Raw genomic sequence first — 25883 nt, 5'->3', positions numbered from 1 at the left:
ATTATTCTCTTGTTTTCTGTTATAACTTATTTTCTTAATACTATAATAACTGTGTAATCCTCAACCTATTATCTGTCTGCAAGTTATACATGTTGAATATATTTAAGGTAAAGAAAACTGTTTTGAATCAAGCTCGGCTGGTGACTGCATACCTAAATGTGTCTGTGTTGTTACCCTGGCAACAAAAGAAAACTATTTTCTGTTGGCTTGTTCTGGGCCTTTTTATTTTTCAAATTTTGATCTAGATTACAGTACTGGGATTTTATAGCAACCCCATCCAAGTTCTGATAAGGCGAAATCTGCTTAGCTTTTTTGAGATCAACCAAGATCAAATTGGTGGTATCACTTGATGTGATGTGCTTAGCTACAGTTGTATAAAATATGTGAAGGCAGCTTGTCTGTTTATGTTCCAGTCTTTATCAGGTCAAATCAGAGTATTTTTTTTTCCCCAAAATTTTTTTTTTAAGTATCACATTCTGAAAAATTCAGGTACTTGAGATATTTTGGCCCTGCTATCAGGGATATAACAGCAGCCTTGTATAGGGGGCATTATCTTCCAATTCTTTTCCTAATCATATCCCATTCAGGAACTTAAACTATAAGGCAGGTCGGTGAAGTAACTTCATTTAGGACAGGCATGTCAAACTCATGTCGTGACATCACGTGATGTATTGCGACTTTTCCCCTTTGCTAAAATGGGAATGAGCGTGGCCAGTGTGTAATGCGTCTGGCCCGCGGGCCGCGAGTTTGACACTCCTGACTTAAGACAACTTTAATTCAGTTGTGCTATTTCTCACTAGGAAACTCTTCCGTTGTCTTACCATCATCACAATTTAAGCTACAAACTTTTCACTTTGGTTTTTTTTTTCTATTTAGAAAAGCAGTGGATGGTAAAAATGGAGGAGGGGAAGGATTGGTAAAAGGGAGTCATTTTAATGTATTACCTTTTATACCTAACATTTAAGGTACCAAAAGCCTCTTTGCTTTACTTCTAGTCCCAGTATTCATAAAAATAAGGATTCAAGAGTTTTATATCATTCAGCAGGAATAGAATTCTGTGTATGCTGTCAGCAGGTGAAGGAGAATTGGACTTAAATTAACATATATTATAGCCTTCCCAGATCTGAGCTTCAACTCTTAGATGATCATGCTGGGTAAGAATCTCTTGTTAGGAAAGGCTGATAACATACCTTGGGAACAAGCTAATAAGCCTTGGTTTCAAGAAGATAATATCTAGGGAAGCTGAATTGCTATAATGATATACTGCACAAGGATTTATGAAATGAAAATTCACTGTATGTAACAGAAGTTACATATATTTTAATGTTGGAAGAAATATCCATCTGGTTCAGTTTCAAGCCAGGAGAAAGACACTGGAAACATGGAGGCTGATTGGAAATATGGTTTAACGATGAAGGAGAACCACATGGGTTCTGGGTAACTGAGCACATGGAGTTGACCTTCTCTTGGGCTTGAACTTCCTGTTCCTGTGCAAGAACATGTATTCTATTGGCTGTTGTCATACTCCCATGGGGCCATGTACAAATCCTAGGAGTTTGTCTGAACTAAGCTTGGTTGAGTTTGGCTGATGCAATGAAAGGACTTGTTGGGCAATTCCTATTGTGGCTGTGGGCTGATCCTACCTTTGCTCAGACTTTGCTGCAGGGAATTTTTGCCTATGAATAGAACTACCTAGATCTCAATAAGTTCTTTATCTCTTAAGTGCTGACATCTGCTGAGGACTATTAAGAAAGGAGGGGGCTGCTTTCCAACAGCATGTTTCTCTATTTCTCATCCAGGGAAATATAATCTGCCTTTGTTAATATTTCTCAATTTTTTTCATTCTTCTAGAAGAGGAATGGGTGCTAACTTTCTACATTAGAAAAAAAGAAGTCATGATTAAAAATCTTTAAAGTTTTTAAAAAGCCAAAAAACTTCAGTTTGAACTATTTACTAACTTATTAACTAAATATATTATCCATGCAACTGTCTTTCATTTCTCTACTTTCTAATTTGCCATTCTGCTCCTCCAATTTGAGTTTGGTCTTCTGTATTCTAAAGTATTCATAATTTTTATTTAAAAAAAATACATTTAGTATTTGAACATATTCTAATACAATTTCTATTCTAATACTATTCAACACCACAGACAATACTGCTACCCTTCAAAAAGACCTCAATTACATATCAGAATGGTCAAACAAATGGCAACTTCAAATCTCAACAAATAAATGCTCTGTCTTACATATTGGCAAAAAAATAATAATCAGAAAATAAAATACAAGCTGAATAGTCAAGACCTTGCTGATGATCCAAACTCTGTCAAGGACCTTGGAATTCTCATCTCTAATGATCTAAGTGCTAGAGCCCACTGTAACTACATAGCCAAAAAGGCATTAAGAGTTGTTAACCTAATCCTATGTAGCTTTTTCTCTGGTAATATCACACTACTAACTAGAGCATACAAAACATTTGCTAGACCAATACTCGAATACAGCTCATCAATCTGGAACTCACATTACGTCTCTGATATTAACACAGTTGAGAAAGTCCAGAAATATTTCACAAGAAGAGTTCTCCACTCCTCTACTCGTTGCAGAATACATTATGCCATCAGACTTGAAATTCTAGACCTAGAAAACCTAGAACTACTCCGCCTTCGGTCCAATCTAAGGATAGTATACAAAATCATACATTGCAATGTCCTACCTGTCAATGAATACTTCAGCTTCAACCATAACAACACTAGAGCAAACAATAGATACAAACTCAATGTTAATTGCACCAAACTTGATTGCAGGAAATATGACTTCAGCAACAGAGTGGTCAATGTCTGGAATACCCTACCTGACTCTGTGGTTTCTTCCCCAAACCCCCAAAACTTTAACCTTAGACTGTCTACTATTGACCTCACCCCTTTCCTAAGAGGTCTGTAGGGGCGTGCATAAGCACACCAATGTGCCTACCATCCCTGTCCTATTGTTTCTTTTATTTTTCTTATATGTATCCATTTCATGTATTCATAACTATGTTTATTCTTATACCTATTATCTTGTAAGTGATTGACAAATCAAATTTTATATATATATATATATATATATATATATATATATATATATATATATATGTGTGTGTGTGTGTGTGTGTGTGTGTGTGTGTGTGTGTGTGTATGTATGTATGTATGTATGTATGTATGTATGTATGGTATTCGGCTTGGTTCGGGTATTTTCCCACGTCATTGTAGTTGTTCTTTTAAAGTTGTAGCAACGTTTCAGCAGAATCTCATCTGCCATCATCAGGCTTCTGTATTGTGTCCGTCTGTGGGTCAGACTTTTACGGTGGTTTCAGATTTAAATTTGGGGCAGCCTATTGCTGTGCCAGAATGGTTTTTTCTTCATCCTGATTGGTTGGGAGTCTTGGTCTGTGTTTATTGGTCTCGGAGTTTGCTGTGTTCTGCTTGATTGGTGTCTCTAATATCTTCTGTCTGTTTTTTGGCTCTTTTTGTATCTTGATTGGCTGGCAGCATTGTGTTACTTTATTGGAGGCCTTTAGTGCAGCTTGACTTCGGGTAAATGGACGGCTATCATTAGTTAGGAAGCTGGGTTTCATCTGGGTGCCTGGTTGGGGTGTGTTTGAGCTGGAGGTATCAGGGGGGATCTGTTTGTGCCCAGGTGTTTGCCTGGCTTGTGGTGTGGAGATTTTTTTGTTTGTGAGTGCAGGCTTCCAAATGATTGACAGCCTGGTGGAATCATCTCTTCTATTCATGCTTTCTGGTCTTTTTTCAATCTCTATGGCTTCTCTGATGACTCTGTGGCTAGGGTTTTCCATAGTGCCCAGGGTTTTGGTGCCATTGAAGTTGATGCTATGACCTGTGGCTTCCATGTGTTGGACTAGTGAGGAAGTGTGTTCCAGCTTTTTGACTGCATTTTTGTGTTCATTCAGGCGGGTACTTATTCTTCTATTGGTCTGTCCAATGTATGTGGCTGGGCATGATGCACAGGGGACTTCGTATATATATATATTGGTGCAGTCTATTTCCAAAGGAGTAATGGATTTTTTTCTTATTTAAAGTTTGTCCTTTAGTGCAATTTGTAAGCTGTACTCTAGATTTGTTGCTCTGTTTGAGATGATTGGGTGATCTAGAGTAGTTCTGTTTAACTTAGCTGCCATGTTCTTGATTCTCTGGTTAGGATGTTTGCTGGTATGTTTGCTGGTATGAATCCTTTGCAAAGATAGTGGAGTGACCTAAGACTAAGATAACTAGATAAAATTAGGTAAGAAAAACTTCCTGAAAGCCATTCAGGATTTTTCTACCTTGTTTGAAATTCACTTTGAAGTGAATCTGTGGAATGTGAATTGGCCCAAGCAATAGATATTATTACTTCTAAGCACAGTTTTCCTTTCCCGATCATTGAATGAAACCAGTCCCATTTTTAATGGGGGAACTGAGAGCAATGACATAGAAAGAATGGTAGCTTGGACATACACCAGGGAAATCTTACATTGAACTGAATAAATCCTAAACTAAAACCTGTTAGCCCTGGAAGCCATCTTTTTCTTTGAATCTTCAGGGCTGACATTTAGTGCTTAGGTATTATTTTCCTTAATGATAGGCATAGTGCTGTGGGAAAATGGGAGGGGGGTTGCATTGAGTTGGTGAAGATATATAGCCATAACAACTTTCTTTCCTCTGGGAGTCAAGGTTGTTCAGCCTGCACCTGGAGAGGCGTGATTGGGGAACATCTCTAGTTGGGACAGTGGATTGATTGAACCATGTGATGGACATGTGGGTGCAGGGGAAGGGACTTTGACTTTCCTTTGGGTGGGGAAAATCCGAGGGCTTTCAGATTCAGGTTTCCCCAGATATGCCAATATGACATCTCTAATAAAATGGAACTTTGAGGAAATGCTGGCCTTGGAGTCTTACTTGGTTGGGGGTGTTACTTGGAACCCTGACAAAGCCCATTTGGAGCACTGTAATGAAGGCAACAAAGAAGGTTTCTGATTCCTTTGCACCTACATAAAATAGGCTGATATTGCTTTTGTGCACGTGTTGCATCCTCCAAGGAGTGTATTTGCACAATTAGGTTTCATGTACCAGCTACAACCATTCCTGAGTCAGTCAACCTGGCAACAGTTAAATCTCAAGGGTCTCTAATTCTTTAATAGTGGTCTGGAAATTTTACTTGATGCAAAATGCAGTAACCAATCTGCTAACAAAGGCATATTAATGCCTAAGTTGAAAAAGTTGCATTGGTTGCTGATTGTTTTTCAGGCCCAATTTAAGATGAAGGATTTCACTTCTAAAGCTCTAAACGGTTTAGAGCTTGACAATTTGAGGTATCTGCTTAGACACTAAATTAGAAGGCAAGACCTGCTTAAAGAAACTCTTTATTTTCTGAGGTCTGCTTCCCAAACTCATATATAAGAGGGACTTCTCTTTTATTTTTTGCTCCTGAGTTGTGGAATGTACTCTTTAAAAGCAGTCCTTAGCCCCCCCCCCTTTCATTTTAAGAAAGTGATTAAGCTCTTCCTCTTTTGTTGGGTTTTTCCAGTTTGATTAATTAGTATTTGAATTTCTTTTCTCACATTTAAAAGAATATTTAGTAACCTTGATTTTCCTCAGGGCAGAAAGATTACTGGTAAATATATATAATTCATTAATTACATTGTTTTATAGCTTTTCTGTTTGGAAAAATACTTAAAACCATTAAACTTACAGAAATAATGTAAAGATAATAAGTAGAATGGCTATATCAAATGAAAGAAAAGACAGTAGCAAAAGAAATAGTCATCTTGGATGCAATTCCAAAACATCAGCATTGACAAAATCACCATCAGTTTATTACAAAAGGCAGCTTTCTTTGGAACAGCTTACATTCTGCAACAATACCTTTACAAATAATCAAATAATAATATCTATCTATCCCTGGTCTTTGGAAAGGACTTGATAGGTGGATAAAAATTTCCAGCCAGTCCAAACATCTGTCTGACTTATGCTATGAGCCATAATGTTAATAATTACAGGTACTCCTTGAGTTAATGAAATGGAGTCTGCCAATTACATTTGTAACCCGAGGATTCATTAATTGGAGCTCATTAAATGAATGAGCACCATTCCTTTTTAACTATTGTGGTTGTAGGCACCTTCCTGCTCACCAGATCTTCCCCCCCAGATTTCAGCAATTGAGCCACTGTGAAGCTGGAGAGCTTGGTGCACTCGCCACCCTGTACCCCTTGCTTTGCTTTGCATCTGACAAGCAAGGGGCACAGGGTGGGCAGCACCCCAAGCTCTCCAGCTCTGCAGCAGCGCAATTGCTGAAATCCACATGGGAGATCTGGCAGGCAGGAAAGTGTCTTCAGGCCACAACGGTTGCCCTGAGGCAGATACTCCTTGTCTACTGGAAGCAATGGGAAAGTGTTCTTGGCATTGTATTTTCCACTTTCTGGCCTCAAAGTAACGGATGAGACCTTGGAAAGATACAAAGAGCTTTGTTGATTAGGATTTCATCTCCTTTTTGATTCAGCAAGGACAATTCTACTTTTGCAGAATAAAATTGCCTGATTGCCTTACTTAAATACGTTTTTGTATTTCAAAATTCACATATTAAATGTATTCTTAGTCTGAAAGTTTAATAATATAATGCTTGTTAGCATAGTGTTGTCTCCTTGGTTTGGCTTGTATTCCCTGCAAATCAATATGTAAACAAGAACCAGCATAGTAGTCACAATAGGAGACTTTATGCATTATCCTTTGGTATATTTTTAGTATTTTCCTTGTTTTTTTCCTATGAGAAAGTAATCATATGTACAGTTCATGACAATAAATAACTTTCCAAAAATCAACAACCCTGGAAGAGAGTACTTCATCTATAAATATATAGTACTTATAGTATGATCAGTCAAGTCAGGGTTCAGAAGGCCTAGAAATGATTTTTTTTATCATTCTGACTTGCTTGTGTTCAATAAACAGAAACCTCAATTTAGATGAAGGTAGAAGCTTTATCTTTGCTTATTTGTTTCTCTTGTATGAAAGATAAGGTGATTTTGGGGCTAAGGTGTTATATTCATGAGTACAATTGATTGCCTTCACTGCATACGAACCGGATTCCATTACAACGTACTATCAGTGGACCGGTTTGTTAAAATTTTATAGTTTAAAAAGTCACTGCAGATATCATTATGAAAGAGGCATGAAACTGTGATGCTGTGCCAAGTATCAACCAGTGGCCAGGTACCAGACAATGGGTTTTTTGAAGATCCAAGGACAATGAACACCCAAGTAGGAAAGGAAATTCTAAACTTTATTAATGTAGCCAGATGTAAACAAAAACATAAAAGCATAACGTAACATACCAAGCAAGATGTTCTTGCTTCAGCTGTTGGGAGCCCCAGTGACAACAACAGAGAGACCCCAATGGCCAAGTTGTGTTGTTTTTTTTTTTTCACAGCACTAAGTGTTCAAGCCTGTGACAAAGCTCAAAGCACAATTTCAGGGTTTTTATTAAAACTTGGCACCACGATTTCATGGCACTGCTTCCATGGTCAGGAGACTGCAAGACTAGACCTTGACTGAATAAGTACATAACTGGGATGGGAATGAAAGACTGAGAATTATCTAGATAAGCTGGTGCTTTGCAGCTGTGTGAAGATTTCCTCCACCTTGCCAGCAAAAGTAAAAAAACAAAAACAAACACCAAGCGGATTAAACTTAGCTCAGAATGAACCCTAAATTTATACTGTTTTCTAAATATGAAGGAGAAATCAAAATACATCACTAAACTCTCAAAATACAATAGCCTTTCACAGCGCCACTAAATATGATTACTTTATTGAAAGTATTTGCTATATCACGGAACATCTGCTAAATAAAACAGTGAAAGGAATAGTGCTATACAATAATAAAAGGAAATTTGTCTACTTAAATGAAGACATGTAAATATGGATTTAAAGATGAAAGCAGTTTTTAAAAAGTAATATAATTAATGCAGAAATGAGAAATATTTTTTTTTTTGCAGAGATCCTCATGACAACACATTATCTCTTCTTTGCTGCATTAAATTCTGTGCCGTATCTTGGATGTCCTGTTTAGTTCTTATGGCATTTACAATGAATAAAAGGGTGTGTGTGTGTGTGTGTGTGTGTATTCCCCTTTTACTTTAAGTAAACTGAAGAGCTATGGGAAGATTAGAGTGATCTCTAATTCAATATTGCTACTATTATTACAGTATTCCAAGTCCTGCTATGTTTCCTCATCATGGAGGAGGTATTCCTGAGGGGTCTAGTACAACTCCTGTCACCAACTTGCCATCGGCAACTCACTGCCACCAACTCACCCCTCCCCCTTGCCATGGGACACCTCACCCTGACCAATTCAAGGTGGGAACAACTCGCTGTACGCCTGGCCCTTCTAGTCTGGTTTCCAAAACCAGCCCAGCTTAAGGGAAGCAAAAGTTCCTGCCAGCCCTCACTCCTTCTCAAAGGCTTCCTCGCCTTTTCAAGGCCCTTCTCACAAAAGTCAGGCTAATTGGGAGTCATTGTTCAACACACACACACACACATACACACTATTCCTAGCTTGGGGGCTTTTAGTCTGCTAAGCTGCCAGTTGCTTCCAGCCTTGGGGAGAGAAGAACTTGTCCTTCAGCATACTGCATTAGATCCTGATGGCTCCCAGGCAGAAAGAGGGGCAAACACAGATGAGGTTTCCCCACAGTGAGTTGGTCAGGGCATGATGTTCCACGGTAAGGTGGTGGGACGAGTTGTCCCATTCAGATTCCTGGCAGGGAAGAATGAAAAATACTGGGAATGGTCACAAGAGCATATATAGGTAATCCTTGACTTACAACTGTAATTGAGCCTGGAATTACAGTTGTCAGTCATGCTGGATGTTAAGTGGGTCATAACCATGCCTGATTTTATTGTCTTCTTTTGTGGTGGTTTTTAAGCAAGTCACCAGGGTCATTAGCAAACAATACAGACATTACCCAAATCCATTGTCTGAAATAGACATTTTCTGCATATTTTAATATGATTATTGTCCTACTTTATGCTCTAATCATTGATGCAGAAAAAGAGAAATTTGATGAGTTCCGTGGTCAACCTCAAATGAACAAAACATGCAGGCAAAATGTACTGCTTGTGTCTAGAGACTAGAATAGCAAATAGTAAGGAGAAAAGTGTAGTTGGATCAATATGGTCTTGGACACAGAAATTAAGCAGGAAAACAACAATTGCTGTTAGTCCAATGATTCCTTTATTGCTAACACAATCTTCAACTAACCAAAATGATGCATATGGACATTACCAAATGCAGCACACAGAAATAAAATTGACTGTCTTATTAGTTCAAGACAATATAAGACAGCAAAGATGTAACAGCAAATTATAACAGCAAAGATGTAACTGACAATGGCTCAGCTCACAAATGGTTCACATGCAATTTCCAAGTCAAGCTAATATTGAAGAAAAGCCAACTGGTTTCCATCAGGATCACTTTGAAGTCTTGAACCTCATTTAGGAATGATGAAATGAAATCAAAGAAGTTGTTAAGGATGAATGAGGAAAGAGAATGTCAAATATAAAATAATAGAAGAAAGCAAATCAGATTTTAAAACAAAAAAATATAAATTGCCCAGAAGAGAAGCCAAAACCAAGAAAGGCAATGATCTCATAGAATTTTGAAGAACAGTTAGAAGAGACAAAAAAATGTTATTATGACATCAGTACATATTGAAAATTAAACCAGATACAGAAAAACAAGGGTAGACCTCTGAATTCAGAAGCAAGTTCCTATCTCAAATTGGTATATTGAATGATACCAATGGATAGATAGTAACTTTCATGGCAAATCAAATAAAGATGGGAGGAGCACATTGAAATATTGCATTGTAGAAATGTCAACATTCAAGATACCGCCAAATATATTCCCTATCTGCAGGAATTTATAGTCCTAGAATCTGAAACTAGATCAGCATTCTCCATCATTCCCAAAATTGGAAGGTTATAGAAATATCTACCACAAAATAAGGAGGTAACCCTAAGTAAGATCCTTCTTCATTGAGGAAAGTGCTGGTCAGTTGAAAGTGGAATCTTTGCAGTTCTCCCAAATGAGAACTTAATAGTGTTGTGGGCAGTGGTGGGCTGCTGCTGGTTTGGACTGGCTTGTCCATACCAGTAGTTACGACCACTGGTTGGGCCCACCCACCCAGGCGCTATTCTTATATCTTACCTTTTTGCTTGCGTGCCCCGCCTTCGCAGCCCAGCTGCTTTCCGCGCCTTGCCCGATCTACTCACCCTGGCTGCTGTGTGTACAAAATTCCCTTGTTTTTGCAGCTGTGCCCAAGCGCAGATGCACGTGCACATAGTGGACATGCACGTGCAAAGATACCACGCGCACATGCACTCACATTTTTGACAAACTGGTTGTTAAACCAGTGGCAGCCCACTTTATGATTCCCCCTCCTCTGTCGAAATGCAAACAGGCAACCTTATGGCTGCTTTCAAGGACACCTCTGATGCAGCTGCTCCTTCTTCCAGGCACCCCTTCTATTAGATATAATTCACATATCTGATACTTAATTGCTTGCCTTATATGCTTGCCCTGCATTGCATCACTTGTGATTTATTACCTAATTGATTCTGTACAAGATTTGTATGCTAATTTTCCCCAATGCAATCAATTGAACACGAGAGTTAAATAAAATAAAGTCTTTTGGGGGAAATTGGAACTGTGTGTCAGTGGATACTTTTATGAAGTAAAATTATACAGCAGGATAGAATAATACTGCTGCAGCATTAAAGAACATGGGCAGAGTTTAAATGTATCTAGTTAGCTTGTAAATGTTACCGGAGACTTTCATAATATATAGTTACTTAATGTTGCAGAGTAATTCAACATTAATATACCCAATTTAAAATGTGATTTACCTTTCAGAAAATGCACATATTAAAATGTATATTTTAGTTGTTTGTCTGCCTCCATAGGAACTAAAGCAGCTTTAAGTTTTATTTTCTACCCATTTCCTACTTATGTCTAGCATGGAATTTGTCCTTTCCACAATTGCTATCCACTGAGTCAACATCTTCATTGAGCTATCTAATAAGATCCCTTTTCCCTTAATCACTGACATTTCAGACCCCATCAGAATATGTGTGAAATTAGCATTATTTGCCACAGATGTTCATAGCTTTATTCTTATTTCAGCTGAGCTGAATTTGTCATTTGATCATTTTACTCAGTGCAAAGATATGTTTTTGAGATGCATGTCTTTATTATAGTTTTTTTGTTGATTTGAATAGGTTGGTATCATCTGTAAACTTTGTTACTGTGTAGTCTCTCAGGTCCTGGCATATATCTGGTTAGTCAATTTGTTTTAGTAATTTCACTACCCTCCCAGAGATAGTCGGTGCATGCATGTGTCCTACATCTTTTGCAGGAATTACATAATTATGCAAATAATTTAGTTTCTTTGCCGTATCCATATCTTCCTTGCACGTCCTTAAAATGTGTACATTAAATAAAACAAGTGAACATAAAAAAATATATGTAACTCTGTTTTAGATAATTATGTATCATAAAACAAAAGCCTACCTTACTCCTAATTGTCTTTTCAGTTAGACAATTCACTTTGCTATTTATATGTAGAATAACAGTAGTGCTCATGGAATTTATGTTCCACTTATGTTAGTTCACTTTGCTATTTACATGTAGAATAACAGTAGTGCTCATGGAATTTATGTTAAAGTTGTATTTTATTTTACACTAGCATTTCTATGCCATTAAATTCCAAACCAGAACTAGTTTGATCCTGAGATTAAGGCACTGGGCTAGAAACCAGGAGACTGTGAGTCCTGCATTAGGCTGGGTGACTTTGGGCAAAGCACTCCTCAGCCCAACTCACCTCACAGGGTTGTTGTTGTGTGGAAAATAGGAGAGGAAGAAGTATTAGGTATGATTGCTGCCTTGAGTTGTTTATAAAAATAATAAAGGTGGGATAAAAATAAATAGCATAGATGAGAATGGCATACATAAAAATGACACAAAACCAGAACATTAAAAATAACAGTACTCGAAAATATGCATCTTAGTGGCATTGATTAATATGGCTAGATACAACACCTAAAAATCTTGGATGCTCACTTCCAGAGCCCTGTTTTTACTTCTTTATAGAAATGCATTAGGGGGAAAAGTAGTCATTGTATATGAGGCCAAGCTGTTCCATAAAAATAGCAGCATCAGCGGGAAGGCCCTGTCATGGGATACTTGCAGAAGAATTCTTTTGGAGATGAGGCCTTCAGGGCTTCTCCCTCATATCTAACAAGATGAAAATAGCATTCCAAGCTCACAACGAAGATCCTCCTAGACTCGCAGCATCTGCTGGAACAATAGGTAGTGCTTATGGCTAGGAGAATCTTTGCTTAATTACATCTTATGTGCCAGTTTTGCAACCATTTTTGGATCAGGATATGTTATATATGGTCACTCGCACACCCTTGTCATCTGAAGTCTGGACTATGACAACTTGTTCTACTTAGGACTAAGCCATGAAGACTTAACTTTTCAGGAGGGTATTTGGGACTGCGATCATTATGTGGTATATTTAGTGGAGGTCTATTTCATTAGTCCTGATAGTCTTGATGCATTAATTGATGTAAACTATTTAGAATCTTCATGAATTGAGCAGAACACAAGGCACAATGAATAATATAAATAAATAAAATTATATCCACTAATATATCCTTTTCTTTTCAGTTGCAACCAGAACAACTGGACTGTGGTGCAGCACATCTCCAACATCCATTATCAATTTTGCATCCCATCAAGGCTAAACCAGTGTTTACTTCACCAGGCCTTACATCGGTGGCCGTCTCCAGTATCAATAATTACACAGTTGTATTTTTAGGAACAGCAAATGGAAGACTGCTTAAGGTAAAATGAACTGGACACCAAAAGGCTATGGGTGTTTTTGCAATTAACAATGGGGTATCTTTTTGATTGTGAACCTCCCGTTCCTAAATGCCATGTTGATGGGTTTAGCTCATGCTAAGCAATTGTAGTTTGTAAACCATACCATAGTATGAATGAGCCAAGCCAACTGTGATTTATTCAACAAATTATTATTTGATTTATGGTCAAAATGACTAATTTTCTTCATTAATCAGGTTTCTAATGAGGCATTTATTTTCCATACGAATCATTCTTTCTTATCTCCCATCTCTTTAAGGATTTTATGAACTCTGTTCAGTCATATTTGAATGTTTTTAATATTTATGTGGAAAAAACTGCAAGCCTTATATAGTATTGATACATTTTCTGAACAGCCTGTATATACTTACGAAACCACAATTTTGAGAAATCCGCTAAACAGCATATTTTACTCTAAATAAATTTACAAAGTAGAATTTCTTTTAACAACAAAATGAAATGAACCTTGTAGAAATTTTAGTTCCCATAATAGGTGTTGCTATGTCTGTCCAAACAAGAAAGTAGACTGCCTAAGACATCTTTTTGTACTTAGCAAATGAAATTCTATCTACAGGTAAAACTTGAAATATTAGAATATCGTGCAAAAGTTCATTTATTTCAGTAATGCAACTTAAAAGGTGAACCATATGAGATAGACTCATTACATGCAAAGCAAGATAGTTCAAGGCGTGATTTGTCATAATTGAGATGATTATGGCTTACAGCTCATGAATAGCCCAAATCCACAATCTCAGAAAATTAGAATATTGAGAAAAGGTTCAATTTTCTAGGCACAAAGTGTCCTACTCTAATCAGCTAATTAAGCCATAACACCTGCAAAGGGTTCCTGAGCCTTTAAATGGTCTCTCAGTCTGATTCAGAGGAATCACAATCATGGGAAAGACTGCTGACCTGACAGTTGTGCAGAAAACCATCATTGACACCCTCCATAAGGAGGGAAAGCCTCAAAAGGTAATTGCAAATGAAGTTGGATGTTATCAAAGTGCTGTATCAAAGCACATTAATAGAAAGTTATGTGGAAGGGAAAAGTTTGGAAGAAAAAGGTGCACAAGCAGCAGGGATGACCACAGCCTGGAGAGGATTGGCAGGAAAAGGCCATTCAAAATTGTTGGGGACTTTCACAAGGAGTGGACTGAGGCTGGAGTCAGTGCATCAAGAGCCACCACACACAGACGGATCCTGGACATGGGCTTCAAATGTCATATTCCTCTTGTCAAGCCGCTCCTGAACATCAAACAAGCATCTAACCTGGGCTAAAGAAAAAAAGAACTGGTCTGTTGCTCAGTGGCCCCAAGTTCTCTTTTCTGATGAGAGCAACTTTTGCATCTCATTTGGAAACCAAGGACCCAGAGTGTGGAGGAAGAATGGAGAGGCACACACTGCAAGATGCTTGAAGTCCAGTGTGAAGTTTCCACAGCCTGTGTTGATTTGGGGAGCCATGTCATCTGCTGGTGTTGGTCCACTGTGCTTCATTACATCCAGGGTCAACGCTGCCGTCTACCAGGAGATTTTGGAGCACTTCATGCTTCCTTCTGCAGACAAACTTTATGGGGATGCTGACTTCATTTTCCAGCAGAACTTGGCACCTGCCCACACTGCCAAAAGCACCAAAACCTGGTTCAATGACCATGGGATCACTGTGCTTGACTGGCCAGCAAACTTTCCTGACCGGAACCCCATAGAGAATCTATGGGGCATTGCAAGAGAAAGATGAGAGACATGAAACCGAACAATGCAGAAGAGCTGAAGGCCGCTATTGAAGCATCCTGGTCTTCCATAACACCTCAGCAGTGCCACAGGCTGATAGCTTCCATGCCACGCTGCATTGAGGCAGTAATTGCTGCAAAAGGGGCCCAAACCAAGTACTGAGTACATCTGCATGCTTATACTTTTCAGATGTCCGATATTGTTCTATGTACAATCCTTGTTTTATTGATTGCATGTAATATTCTAATTTTCTGAGATTGTGGATTTGGAGTTTTCATGAGCTGTAAGCCATAATCATCTCAATTATGACAAATCACAGCTTGAACTATCTTGCTTTCCATGTAATGAGTCTATCTCATATAATAGTTTCCCCTTTTAAGTTACATTACTGAAATAAATGAACTTTTGCACGATATTCTAATTTTTTGAGTTTCACCTGTACATTGCAAGGAGCCTCGATTCTATTTTTAACTCTAACAAAATCTTATTATCTATTTCTTAGCTTGACATTGTGTTCCAGGCAGTCAAGACTAGTGTTGAGCCTGCAGCTTGCATTTCATAATCATACCCACATGATAGTTAATGGAAGAGAACATATTTCCCACTGTAGTTTCGTTATACTACATTTCCTATCCTCTATCAGGGGTGTAAAACTGGTGGCCCGTGGGCCAGATGCATCATTCACAGGCCATACCCACCCCAGCTCCATGAATAGGAAAAACGTCACGAAACGTCATGTGACAGCAACGTGACCCCACCGTGCTCTAGATAATTAAGTTGATTGTATGCATCTATCTTTCCTTAATAGGAAATCTGATCCATCATACATCCCTAGAATATAATAAGTGTTACTGTAGATAGTAGTTCTCCAGTGTTCAAACAGAATAACAAAGTTGAAAGGGGCCTTGCAGGTCTTCTAATCTAACTCCCTGCTCAAGCAGGAAACCATTCTGCACAAATGACTGTCCAATCTCTTGTTAAAAACCTCCAGTGATGGAGCACCCACAACTTCTGAAGGCAAGCCATTCCACTAATTGTTCTCACTTCAGGCAATTTATCCTTAGTTTCCAGGGCAAAGTTACGCTGATACAGCTTATTTGATTACAATCCTGTTGATAAAATTAAAGAATTCATATCTGGAAAATGGAAGACTGGCCTGGCATATTAATCCAAGATTCTCTTAACTCAAAACAGAAAAATTAATCACTCATCAAAGTGATCATCACACAGGCCTTCATTCTTCAATAAAGAAGGAATTAGTTGTTCCGTTAAGTTGCATATGGATATACAATATCTTCTAATTCTTAACTTTTAATCAGCAATTGAGGCTAGAGTGTAATCAAGATGTTATTTAATATATTGTAGGAATAAATGCTTGTACTTAAGATGTTATTGCACAGCTTTTAGTTATTAACAATGCCTATTTATAAATTTTTCCTCTCTTGATTGGTACTTGTGAAAAAGACAGGCTCCCCCACACTTGCAGTGGTCAATGCCTCATTGGTTATAGTAATTGCTGAATTGAAGAGTGCGTAATATATCTGTTTTATCCATGTTGAAACAATACATTGGAGACCAAAATTTAAAGCACCATTATGGTCTCTACCCCAGCAACAGCCAGCAGCTGCAGCTGCCATAACTTCACTGTATGCTATTTGCTGAGGAAAGAGCTCTATGTTAGCCAATTGCTGCTTACACCTATGCCTGCTAAATAGATGCCACCCTCTAATGGAAAAACATAACTAGAAACTGGTTTATATCAATGTGAAGATAATAACACATAATGTAGAATATTAGATCAGAGTAGGAAGAGAAAAGAAGGGAATCTGATTTCTTTCTTGCTTTGAAAATGTTCCAAGCAGGTGGAAAAGATAGCTGAGGTTCTCTCTCTGATTTGATATTTGCCCAGAGGCCCAGTTTACACAACTGAAGTGCTAGGTAACTGGCCTCAAAGTCAGCTGCACAAGCAATGAATATGAACTACATTCCTCACCCAGCTTATATTCACACAGCAATAACAGCTCTGTTTCCATTATCATATCAAAAATGGCAGTCTTATCTGCTGAACCTCCATTAGAAAAAGATTCCCAGCTCTTTTATTCCTAGGATAATTTGTTGAGATAGCTATAATCTAATTGTACTCCACAGCTGCACAACCAGAAGCCTTTTTACCTTGCGGGCTCCTTCTTATTTGGCACGGAATACAGAATATTTGAGTGATAATTCAGGTTTCCCATCCAAGACAAGACAGTAAAAGGAGGCTAGGCGATGTTCAGCCAGTTCCTAAGCAGCAATTATAATTTCCTATCACATAGGCAATTAATATGGTCCAGTAAATGATGAAGTACACCAGACGAAGGCATATCACAAGGGCCATTATCAGCGGCACATTCAAGAGAGTCATTAACAGAACAAAAGTAAATGTAAAGGAGCAACACTTCCAGTGTTACATAAAATATATTGCAAATTAAAACCATAAGACAGACCATTTTTCCAAGCCATATTTCTGAAATATAGTTTTGTTAAATCTTGATTAGCTTAAATAATGCATGACTGACTAACTCCAGTCTAAAAACAACATTGGAAATTTTTTCGCCATTTTTAAAAAATGCTTTAATATACTGTATAGAAGATAAAAGAAAATTTAAAAAGGATTAAGAAAGGAAATAATAAAGAATATATTTGTGCATGTGTATTTAATTAAAATATTGAGGCTTGATCATATCAATATTGATCAGTCTTTCCATGATATCCAGAAAGACAAGCAGAGAAGGAACATATGTCATCAGGTCACGATTACGTTAGTGTCTTTCTCTATGCTTCATGCTTAATAAATCTATTAATATAGTTCTACATATATACATAAGTTTCAGATAGTTGTTATATAATTCCCAATTAGATTTACAGTTTAAAATTGTATTCTCTTCTTAAAACCAAATTAACAAACTGACATTAAATCAAAAAGAATAATAAATATTGAGTCAAAGCTGTATCATGTGGATAGTTGTTCGCTTGATCATTTTACAGCAGCATAATATGTAATTGTTATTAAACATTCTGAGGTGTCCAGTAAGCATGCACAGAATTAAGATGATCTTAAACTCATGAGAAAACAATATACTTCAAGATGCTTAACCATTGATTTGCTAACATGGGATATTTCAACTCTTTAATCCAGGGTTCTTGCAAGTAATTGCTCTACGATTTAGCAATGCTCTTTAATTTGCATATTAAAAATATTTTCAGTTTAGAATAACCCAGCACATATTTCAGTCCTGATAGCAATTCAAGAATTTTATATGCTTCTAATGGATGGTTTAGTTTACAATGGCCACCATTTTCTTACTTCATGTTCTTTTAAAGATGAAAGGAATTTTTCATGTAATACATTTCAAGATTTCATAGTTCTTGCAAAATGCTACTGTTTTCTTAACGTGTTTTGTAGGTTCATTTTCTTTCTTGTCTTTTTCCTCAAAATTTATGATATTGGAGGTTATATAAAATGCTCTCTTTTTTACAGATTAATCTGAACAGTTCCATGGACGTTATAAGCAGGGAGTCAGTTATGGTGGCTTACAGTGAACCTGTCCATCCTATTATGCAGTTTGATCCATCTGATTCCAGTTACCTGTATTTAATGACTTCTCATCAGGTAAGATTTTTTTTCCCAAATCCACCTTTCTATGAAGTTTGAATTTAATCAGTTACGGAGTTTCTCCAAACTCCTTCTGCATCAAACTTTTCACTGCTACACAGATGATATAGTGGGGCAGTATTTCTTATAACACATTATAAATACTTTCAAAATTGTTGGTTTTATTGGCTTGTCTTGAAATTTATATTTTTGCATATTTTTCTAATGTATTGTCATTGTTACCAAATTATTGCTCCATCATTCCTCATCACCGATTATATTTTGTAGAGATGGTAAGGGCTGTAGGATGCCACATTTTTCTTGCTTGGGTAGATCATGGAAATGCAGAGATAATTACTGGGCATATTTTGTAAGTTTGTCAGCATAGCTTTTGAAATCTTACTGGCATGGTGAGACAGGATTTTTCTCAAACAAACCATAATTAGAGGATTCATGTTTCATAGCAAATCTAAAAAGAAAGAAATAATTATTTAGGAGTCTGTGTGAATCAAACTATTGAATGTTTCTTATAAGTAGATTTAATCTGCTCTTGATGGTTTATTAGATGGAACAAGGTGGAAAATAAAACATTATTATCAATACAGTTAAGATTGATTATTCACTATGAGATAAAAACAATGTATTCAAAACACTGCAGAGACCAGATTTTAGAATATTTGTACTATGGTTGTTGCAAGTGGGAAAAGGCTGAAAGTTGGCTGATATGTTTCTCTTGTATAATTATACTTTCCTACTGTTTGTGTTCAATTACGGCGGTAATAGGTGCACTGTTGGGAGATTCATAGGGCAAGTTGGGGACAGATTCACCCAGAGAAAGTCTATGTCGTCATTAACAGTCAGTACAAATTGGATGGTACATTATATTGGACAACAAAAATTTTTGAAAAGTTTTTCTTTCCTGAAGGAAGCTTTTGGTAGACCCCTTCAAACTAAATACAAATATTAGAATGATTTATCCTGTAGGATCCTTGAGAAATAGGAATTAACTCTTAGTTATTATAATATATTTAATCACATGTTTCCAACATTGTGCATTAGTTCAACAGGACTAAAAGTGTTTTGCTGTTGATTTTCATTAGTATTCATCTTATTGCAATAGTCAGGCAGCATTGATGGATAGTTGCCCTGATACTGTTTTTCTGTTGTGGCAATATCCTGGTGAAAACTTGTGCCATGTTTGTCACTTATTGCACTATTTTGTGAATACTGAAAACAAATCTTCAATGACATGTTGCACTTTATGGTATTGTATGGTCTCAAAAGTTGATCAATCAGCTGAATGCAGTTTGATGCTCTGTCTTCTTCGTCTTTATTTTGTCTTTTACCACTTTGGGTGTCAAGGGAGATACAAAGTTCTGGTTCTTGCTCTTTTGACGGCCTCAAACATTATTAATTGATGCTGTTGTTGTAGTGTGTCTTTGATGTTGTCTCTCCATCTTGTTCTGGATCTTCCTCATGTTCTTTGACCTTCTGCTCTTTTTGTATATGCTTTGTATGGTATGAAATCCCAAGATATCCTCTCAAAGTGAGCAAACCACTTTATTTGCTGTTTTTGTATGTAGCTTTAAGGTTGGTTCTATGCCAATTCTTTCTCTTAAGATGTCATGTCTGATTTTATCTCTTCTGGTCACTCCAGCAGCTTTCCTCAAATATCTCATTTTCGTGATAATTAACTTTCATTTATGTTTTATTTTAAGTGTCGGTGTTTGGCACTGGTAACATAAAGTGGGCGAGAATATGCTTTGTATGAGATGCTTCTTTGTGCTGATCAGTACTGCTTTATATTGTAGGAGTGGAGCTAGCTGTCCCAATACTTGGTTTGCCTTACTGCATCATATATTAATCTCTTCATCCATTTTACCATCTTTGGTGAATGTTGTTCCTAGATATTTGAACTTTGATACTTGTTTAATGCTTGTTCCCCCTATTACTATGTTTAAGTTGGTTTCAGTTATGTTTACGTTTAAGTTGATGCTCTGTAGTTGCCAAGAAAATTCTCAATAATATCCTAGAATGCTTTCCAGGCAGTTTTCTTGCGTGCCACTAACAGATCTTCGGACCGCTTGTTATTGATGATATATCTGTTCTATGGACCAACAAAAATGCCTTCCTTAATCTTGGCATCTGCTATTCTTGGAAGCATCAGTCTCAAAGAACAAAAAACTCAATCTTCCTTGCTCAGCACTTTCACAAAATGTTTTCATCAGAGTTTTATATCAAGCAGAGGCAAAAATATATTTGTCAGGTCAACGGGTGGTTCACGTGGCAATTATTGTGCCATGTTTTTCTGTCCTAGAACCAACTTCTTTTGGAATGGTATTTCTTTTTAATGTAATGCGACTCTCTTGCACAGCTGTCCTATTTGCATATGTAACAACAATACTTGGTATATCCGAGCAACAGAGCCGCTACTTTTAGATCTGCACAAATATTCCAGTTGTACTTGGTGTACTGGATGTGCTTCTGCAACAATTCCATGTTTTTGTATGTTTCTTTCATATATGCAGCATAGGCAATAGGTACTGATGATGGCCATTAAACATTGCCATTGTTTAAAAACAGAAGATTTCTATTAAATGGTATGTGATAGGTTAAATTATAGGTTATTGTCATGATTAGCTACCTAAAATCTATAGCAGGGGTGTCAAACTCAAGGCCCGTGAGCTGCTTAGATCTGGCCCGGGGGCTGCCCTGAAAACAGCAGATGAGCAGCCCACGTTGCCTCTGCCAGCAAAAACCAAGCTCAGGAGGGCTGCAAGCTCCATTTTCACTGGCAAAGGGTTGCAGGATGCTGTCACAGTCAAAAACAGAGCTCAGAAGCCCATTTTCGCTGGCAGAGTGCTCAGGCCACCACAGGTGCCCCTGACATGAATGATGTCGAGCTGACCACACCCCCTGGCCATACACCCCCAAGGTCAAACACATCCCTGATGTCGCCCTCAATGAAATTGAGTTTGACATCTCTGATCATTAGAATACACCCAAAAGTGTCCAGGAAGCAAAATCTTTACTTTCCAGTGTTATCTACCAATTAATCAATTGTTATCTTTAATGTCTAGTTGAAAAGAAAATGTATTTGGTATTCCTTGTAAGCTTTAGTGTTCTAACTGACCTCTGTGCTATAATTCCCTAATTAATGAATATCTCCAGTATAAAACTCATATCTTGTTCATAAATCATTTATCCCATAATCATTTTTGATCAAAACAGTTTACTGGTAGTCCTTGCTTAACAACTGTAATTGGGACCAGAAAATCCATTGTTAAGTGATGCAGATGTTACATGAGACATCACATGACCCCAATGGATTTACAATGTCACTTCAAAGTTCAAAGCCTTCATTGTCATTGTACATCATGTATACAAGGAAATTGGTTCCGCCTCTACTGGTGCAGTCCATACAAGAATACAAGACAACATGAATAATATAAAGAATAATCCTTATTCAAGTAGTTGGGGGGGAAACTAGTCATACGTTTCCATACGTATGTCATATTCTGTGCAACATGTATATTACTCTGGTGTATGATCTTCCATCATGATAATTAATTACTAGCTTTTCAATTGACTTTGCTTATCAGAAGCTGGCTATAAAGTATGCAATTACATGATCAGTCTTGATCATGTGGCCATTGGGATCCCACAACAGTTCTAAGTGTTACACTATTTATAAAATTACCATGTTTCTCACAAGATAAGGCCGGGCCTTATTTTTTTTTGACCCCCCAAAAAACGGCTAGGCCATCTTTTGGGGGGTGACTTAATTTCCTCCCTCACCTAGAGGGGCCCATACGCACGTACCTCTCCACGAGGCTGTTTCTATCAGCCGATAGAAGCTCCCTGAAGGGAGAGTCTCCAGCCACTTCGCGGCGAGGCATGGCTGCCCGTGTCCCCTCACCATTAGGCAGTGTCTTTCGGGCGATGGAAGCTCCCCAAGGGCAGTCACCAGCCACTTCGATCGGCCAGTAGAAGCGGCCTTGGGGCGAGCACACACACATACTCCTCTCAGTGAGGCCACTTCTGTCGGCCGACGAAAGCTCCCTTGAAGGCAGAGACCCCAGCTGCTTCAGGGCGACGCGTGCCTATGCATCAGGTTCCCAACTGCAAACTCAATGCAACTGCAAAGTCAATTCAACTGCAAACCCAATGCAACTGCAAACTCAATGCAATGTACATATGCTGTTGTCAGAATAAATATCAGATGACCCCAAGATTCCTGCTGCATTTCTGTTTCCTGAGCCAGCTGCTCTTCTTCATCCCCTCAGATAGCCCTATTCCCCCCTACCTCGATTTCCCACTGCAACCATTTGGATCGCAGGAGGGTCGCTAAAGAAGCTTTTGTCTTCTCCTGTCCCACTCTTTTAAACTTCTCTGTGCAGCCTTGGAAATCCTCTCCTGGGGACTCCATCCTAGCTCCAACCCTGCTTAGTTTCCATCCTAGACAAGCCCCCTCCCAGGTGCGCTCTGGGAATCCAAGGACTGGTTCTGCCCCTCCATCTCTGACTTGAGCAGAGCAGGCACTGGGGGGGCAGGGAGGGGGCAGAGTGAAGGAGCTCCTGGGTTTTTTGCCTGAGCTGGGTGAAGATCATCCTGGTGGACCAAAAGGGTGGTCTTTCAGATTGCTTTAATGATTAACAGGACACTTCCCTGAACCCCCAACTCCCTCCAGTGGGGAGGACGGCATCTTGCTGGGCCCGGGAGAGATGATGGCTGCGTTGCAGGGAAGAAACACCCCCCCCAAAAAAAAGCCCCTTGGGGAAATGTAAATGAATGAATAAACTCAAAGGGTCTTGGGACAAACCCCCCCCCCAGGTAAATTGCACCAACAAAAGAGAGGTGGCGGAAGAGCAGGGACCTTCAGGTTCAGAAACTCAGTTAAGTACAAGCTGCTACCTCTTCCCTCCCTGCCCTCATTTCACGTTGCCTTTGATCACAAAGCAGATCTTAATGATAAACAACCCTTTTGTAACTTACCAACTGCATGCCAAATCCCAGCCACACACCCCCCCAGGGGAACCACAAAGCAACACCCCAATTTATTAAAAATCCACCATTTTAATAAAAATAAATAAACCAAGCCATTTATTCAAATACAGGAACAATTTATTCAAACACAGGAACAATTTATGCAAACATACGTAGGAACAATTTATTCAAAAACAGTTATGTCATCTTCTTCTGGGACATCGTCCTAACACTCCAAAGCCTGAATTCCAACTGGAATCTCTTGTGATTCCATTGCCTGTAAAAGAATTGGTCCCAATCGCTGATGTTTAGCAATAGAGGTCTCTTTAAAGGAGTATCTCTTGTCCATGTATCCTGCTTGTAGTGCATTGGCAACACAGGTGTCCCATGCCTTCTTCACCCAACTCACAACCTCTGCCAGGCTAGGCTTCACAAAGTTTCCTCGTTGGTTTCTCTCCATGCGATTCTCAATATAGTCATTGATTTGTACCTGCAGATTGTCCTTGAATGGTTTGTTTACTGCAATGTCTACGGTTTGGAGATGTGCTGTCATTCCTGCTAGGATCATTATTTGATCCACTCTTCTTTGTGCTAGGAAACGCTTCATGTCTTTGGCATGGTGAGTGCTGGCTGCATCCCATATCAGCATGCCTCTTTGGCCACCTCGCACAACAAGTGGCAGTATTAACTCAATCCACTTCCTTATAACACCCTGTGTGCACCAAGCCTTTTTGATTTCAAGCACGTAAGTCCCTGAAACACGTTCATTTTTTTCTTTTTTGCCCTTGGCAATGACAAGAGGTGCTACTTTTGTCCCATCCAGGTGAATGGCCAAGATGCACGTAATACGTGCACTTTCATATCCAGTTGATAGAATGTAAATTGATGAGGCACCCCTCTTATCAATTGTTGTTTGAGCCTCTTGGCCCATAAAAACTGCAGTCTCATCCATCGCAATCATATGAGAGACATTATATTTGGAGAAATCAATGGCGTCAACAAATGATTTAAAAGCAAGTGACCGTTTGACAATTTCAACATCTTCTAGCTCAGGGGTCCCCAACCGTGGAACTGGTCCTACCGGGCCTCTGGTTTGCTGGGCGCCGCCATCTTTTTGATGGAACAAGTGCTACCGGGCCGGTGAGCTTTTCGGGTGAAAGCTCCGCCATTTTCATGAAGTAGCTTCCGTGAGCTTTCCGGGTAGAAAGCCTCACCGGAAGCACTCATCAAAAAGATGTGGCGCCAGCGCTTCCGGTGAGCTTTTCCGGGTAGAAAGCCGGAAGCACTTTTTCATCAAAAAAAGATGGCGGCACCCAGCTAATGCCGGTACCAGGCCGCGCCATAAAAAAGGTTGGGGATACCGGGCCGCGGCATAAGAAAGGTTGGGGATCACTGTTCTAGCTTGAAGAGCGAGGCGGATCTCCTCAGAGACAATTCATATCGCTGAAGGAAGCCATCCAGTCAGCGATGAGAGGCTTTGACTTCTCCTTGGGTAATTTCAAACTGTGGTGCAATTGCAAGGGCAAATGCTTGAATATCAGCCCTGCGTACAACCAAAGCCTTTGCTCTCCTGTCAGCAATCCATTGAGAGATGGTGTCTTCAAGTTCAGGATATAATGGATGCCGACCTGATCCACACCTGCACTTCTTGGCATTTCCCTTCTGCATCTGTTGACTGTGGTTATCTCCATTTTCGGACCATACGGAGATGTAACATATTCTCTTTGCAGAAAGCGGTCAGATTCTTACCACGAGAATCCTCCACGATTGCTTTCTTGGATTCCACAGAGTAGCTCTTTCTTTTTAAACTCATCTTCTCTCTAGACCAAAATAAAAATCACTTTAGATCATTAACTCAATTAATCAATTAACCCAATTTAAGGCACCTGGGGGTGGTGGCTGGGATTTGGCATGCAGTTGATAAGTTACAAAAGGATTGTTTATTATTAAGATCTGCTTTGTGATCAAAGGCAACGTGAAATGAGGGCAGGGAGGGAAGAAGTAGCAGCTTGTGCTTAACCAAGTTTCTGAACCTGAAGGTCCCTGCTCTTCCGCCACCTCTCTTCTGTTGGTGCAATTTACCTTGGGGGTTTGTCCCAAGACCCTTTGAGTTTATTCATTCATTTATGTTTCCCCAAGGGGCTTTGGCGGGGGGTGTTTCTTCCCTGCAACGCAGCCATCATCTCTCCCGGGCCCAGCAAGACGCCGTTCTCCCCACTGGAGGGAGTTGGGGGTTCAGGGAAGTGTCCTGTTAATCATTAAAGCAATCCGAAAGACCACCCTTTGGGCCCATCAGGATGATCTTTACCCAGCTCAGGCAAAAAAAAACAGGAGCTCCTCCACTCTGCCCCCTCCCTGTCCCCCCAGTGCCTGCTCTGCTCAAGTCAGAGATGGAGGGGCAGAACCAGTCCTTGGATTCCCAGAGCGCACCTGGGAGGGGGCTTGTCTAGGATGGAAACTAAGCAGGGTTGGAGCTGGGATGGAGTCCCCAAGAGAGGATTTCCAAGGCTACAGAGAAAAGTTTAAAAGAGTGGGACAGGAGAAGACAAAAGCTTCTTTAGCGACCCT

The 25883-nt window shown here is 39.0% G+C and overlaps 1 protein-coding gene across 2 annotated transcripts in view; it reads left to right on the top strand.

The window, feature by feature from the left end:
* PLXND1 (plexin D1) overlaps positions 1-25883 on the top strand; it is a 180526-nt gene that overhangs the window by 29947 nt on the left and 124696 nt on the right. For both annotated transcript variants that reach the window (XM_026678521.2, XM_026678519.2), the window contains exons 2-3: positions 12755-12931; positions 18216-18347. In XM_026678521.2, coding sequence (XP_026534306.2) covers positions 12755-12931; positions 18216-18347 — 309 coding nt within the window. The remainder of the gene's footprint in view (positions 1-12754; positions 12932-18215; positions 18348-25883) is intronic.

Source organism: Notechis scutatus, chromosome 2 (genome assembly GCF_049901735.1).
Source record: "Notechis scutatus isolate UNSWTSFEM ecotype Mainland chromosome 2, rNotScu1.2, whole genome shotgun sequence".
Taxonomy (NCBI): Eukaryota; Metazoa; Chordata; class Lepidosauria; order Squamata; family Elapidae; genus Notechis; species Notechis scutatus.
Note: the sequence above shows the minus strand (reverse complement) of the source record. Positions and strands in the feature narration are given on the sequence as shown.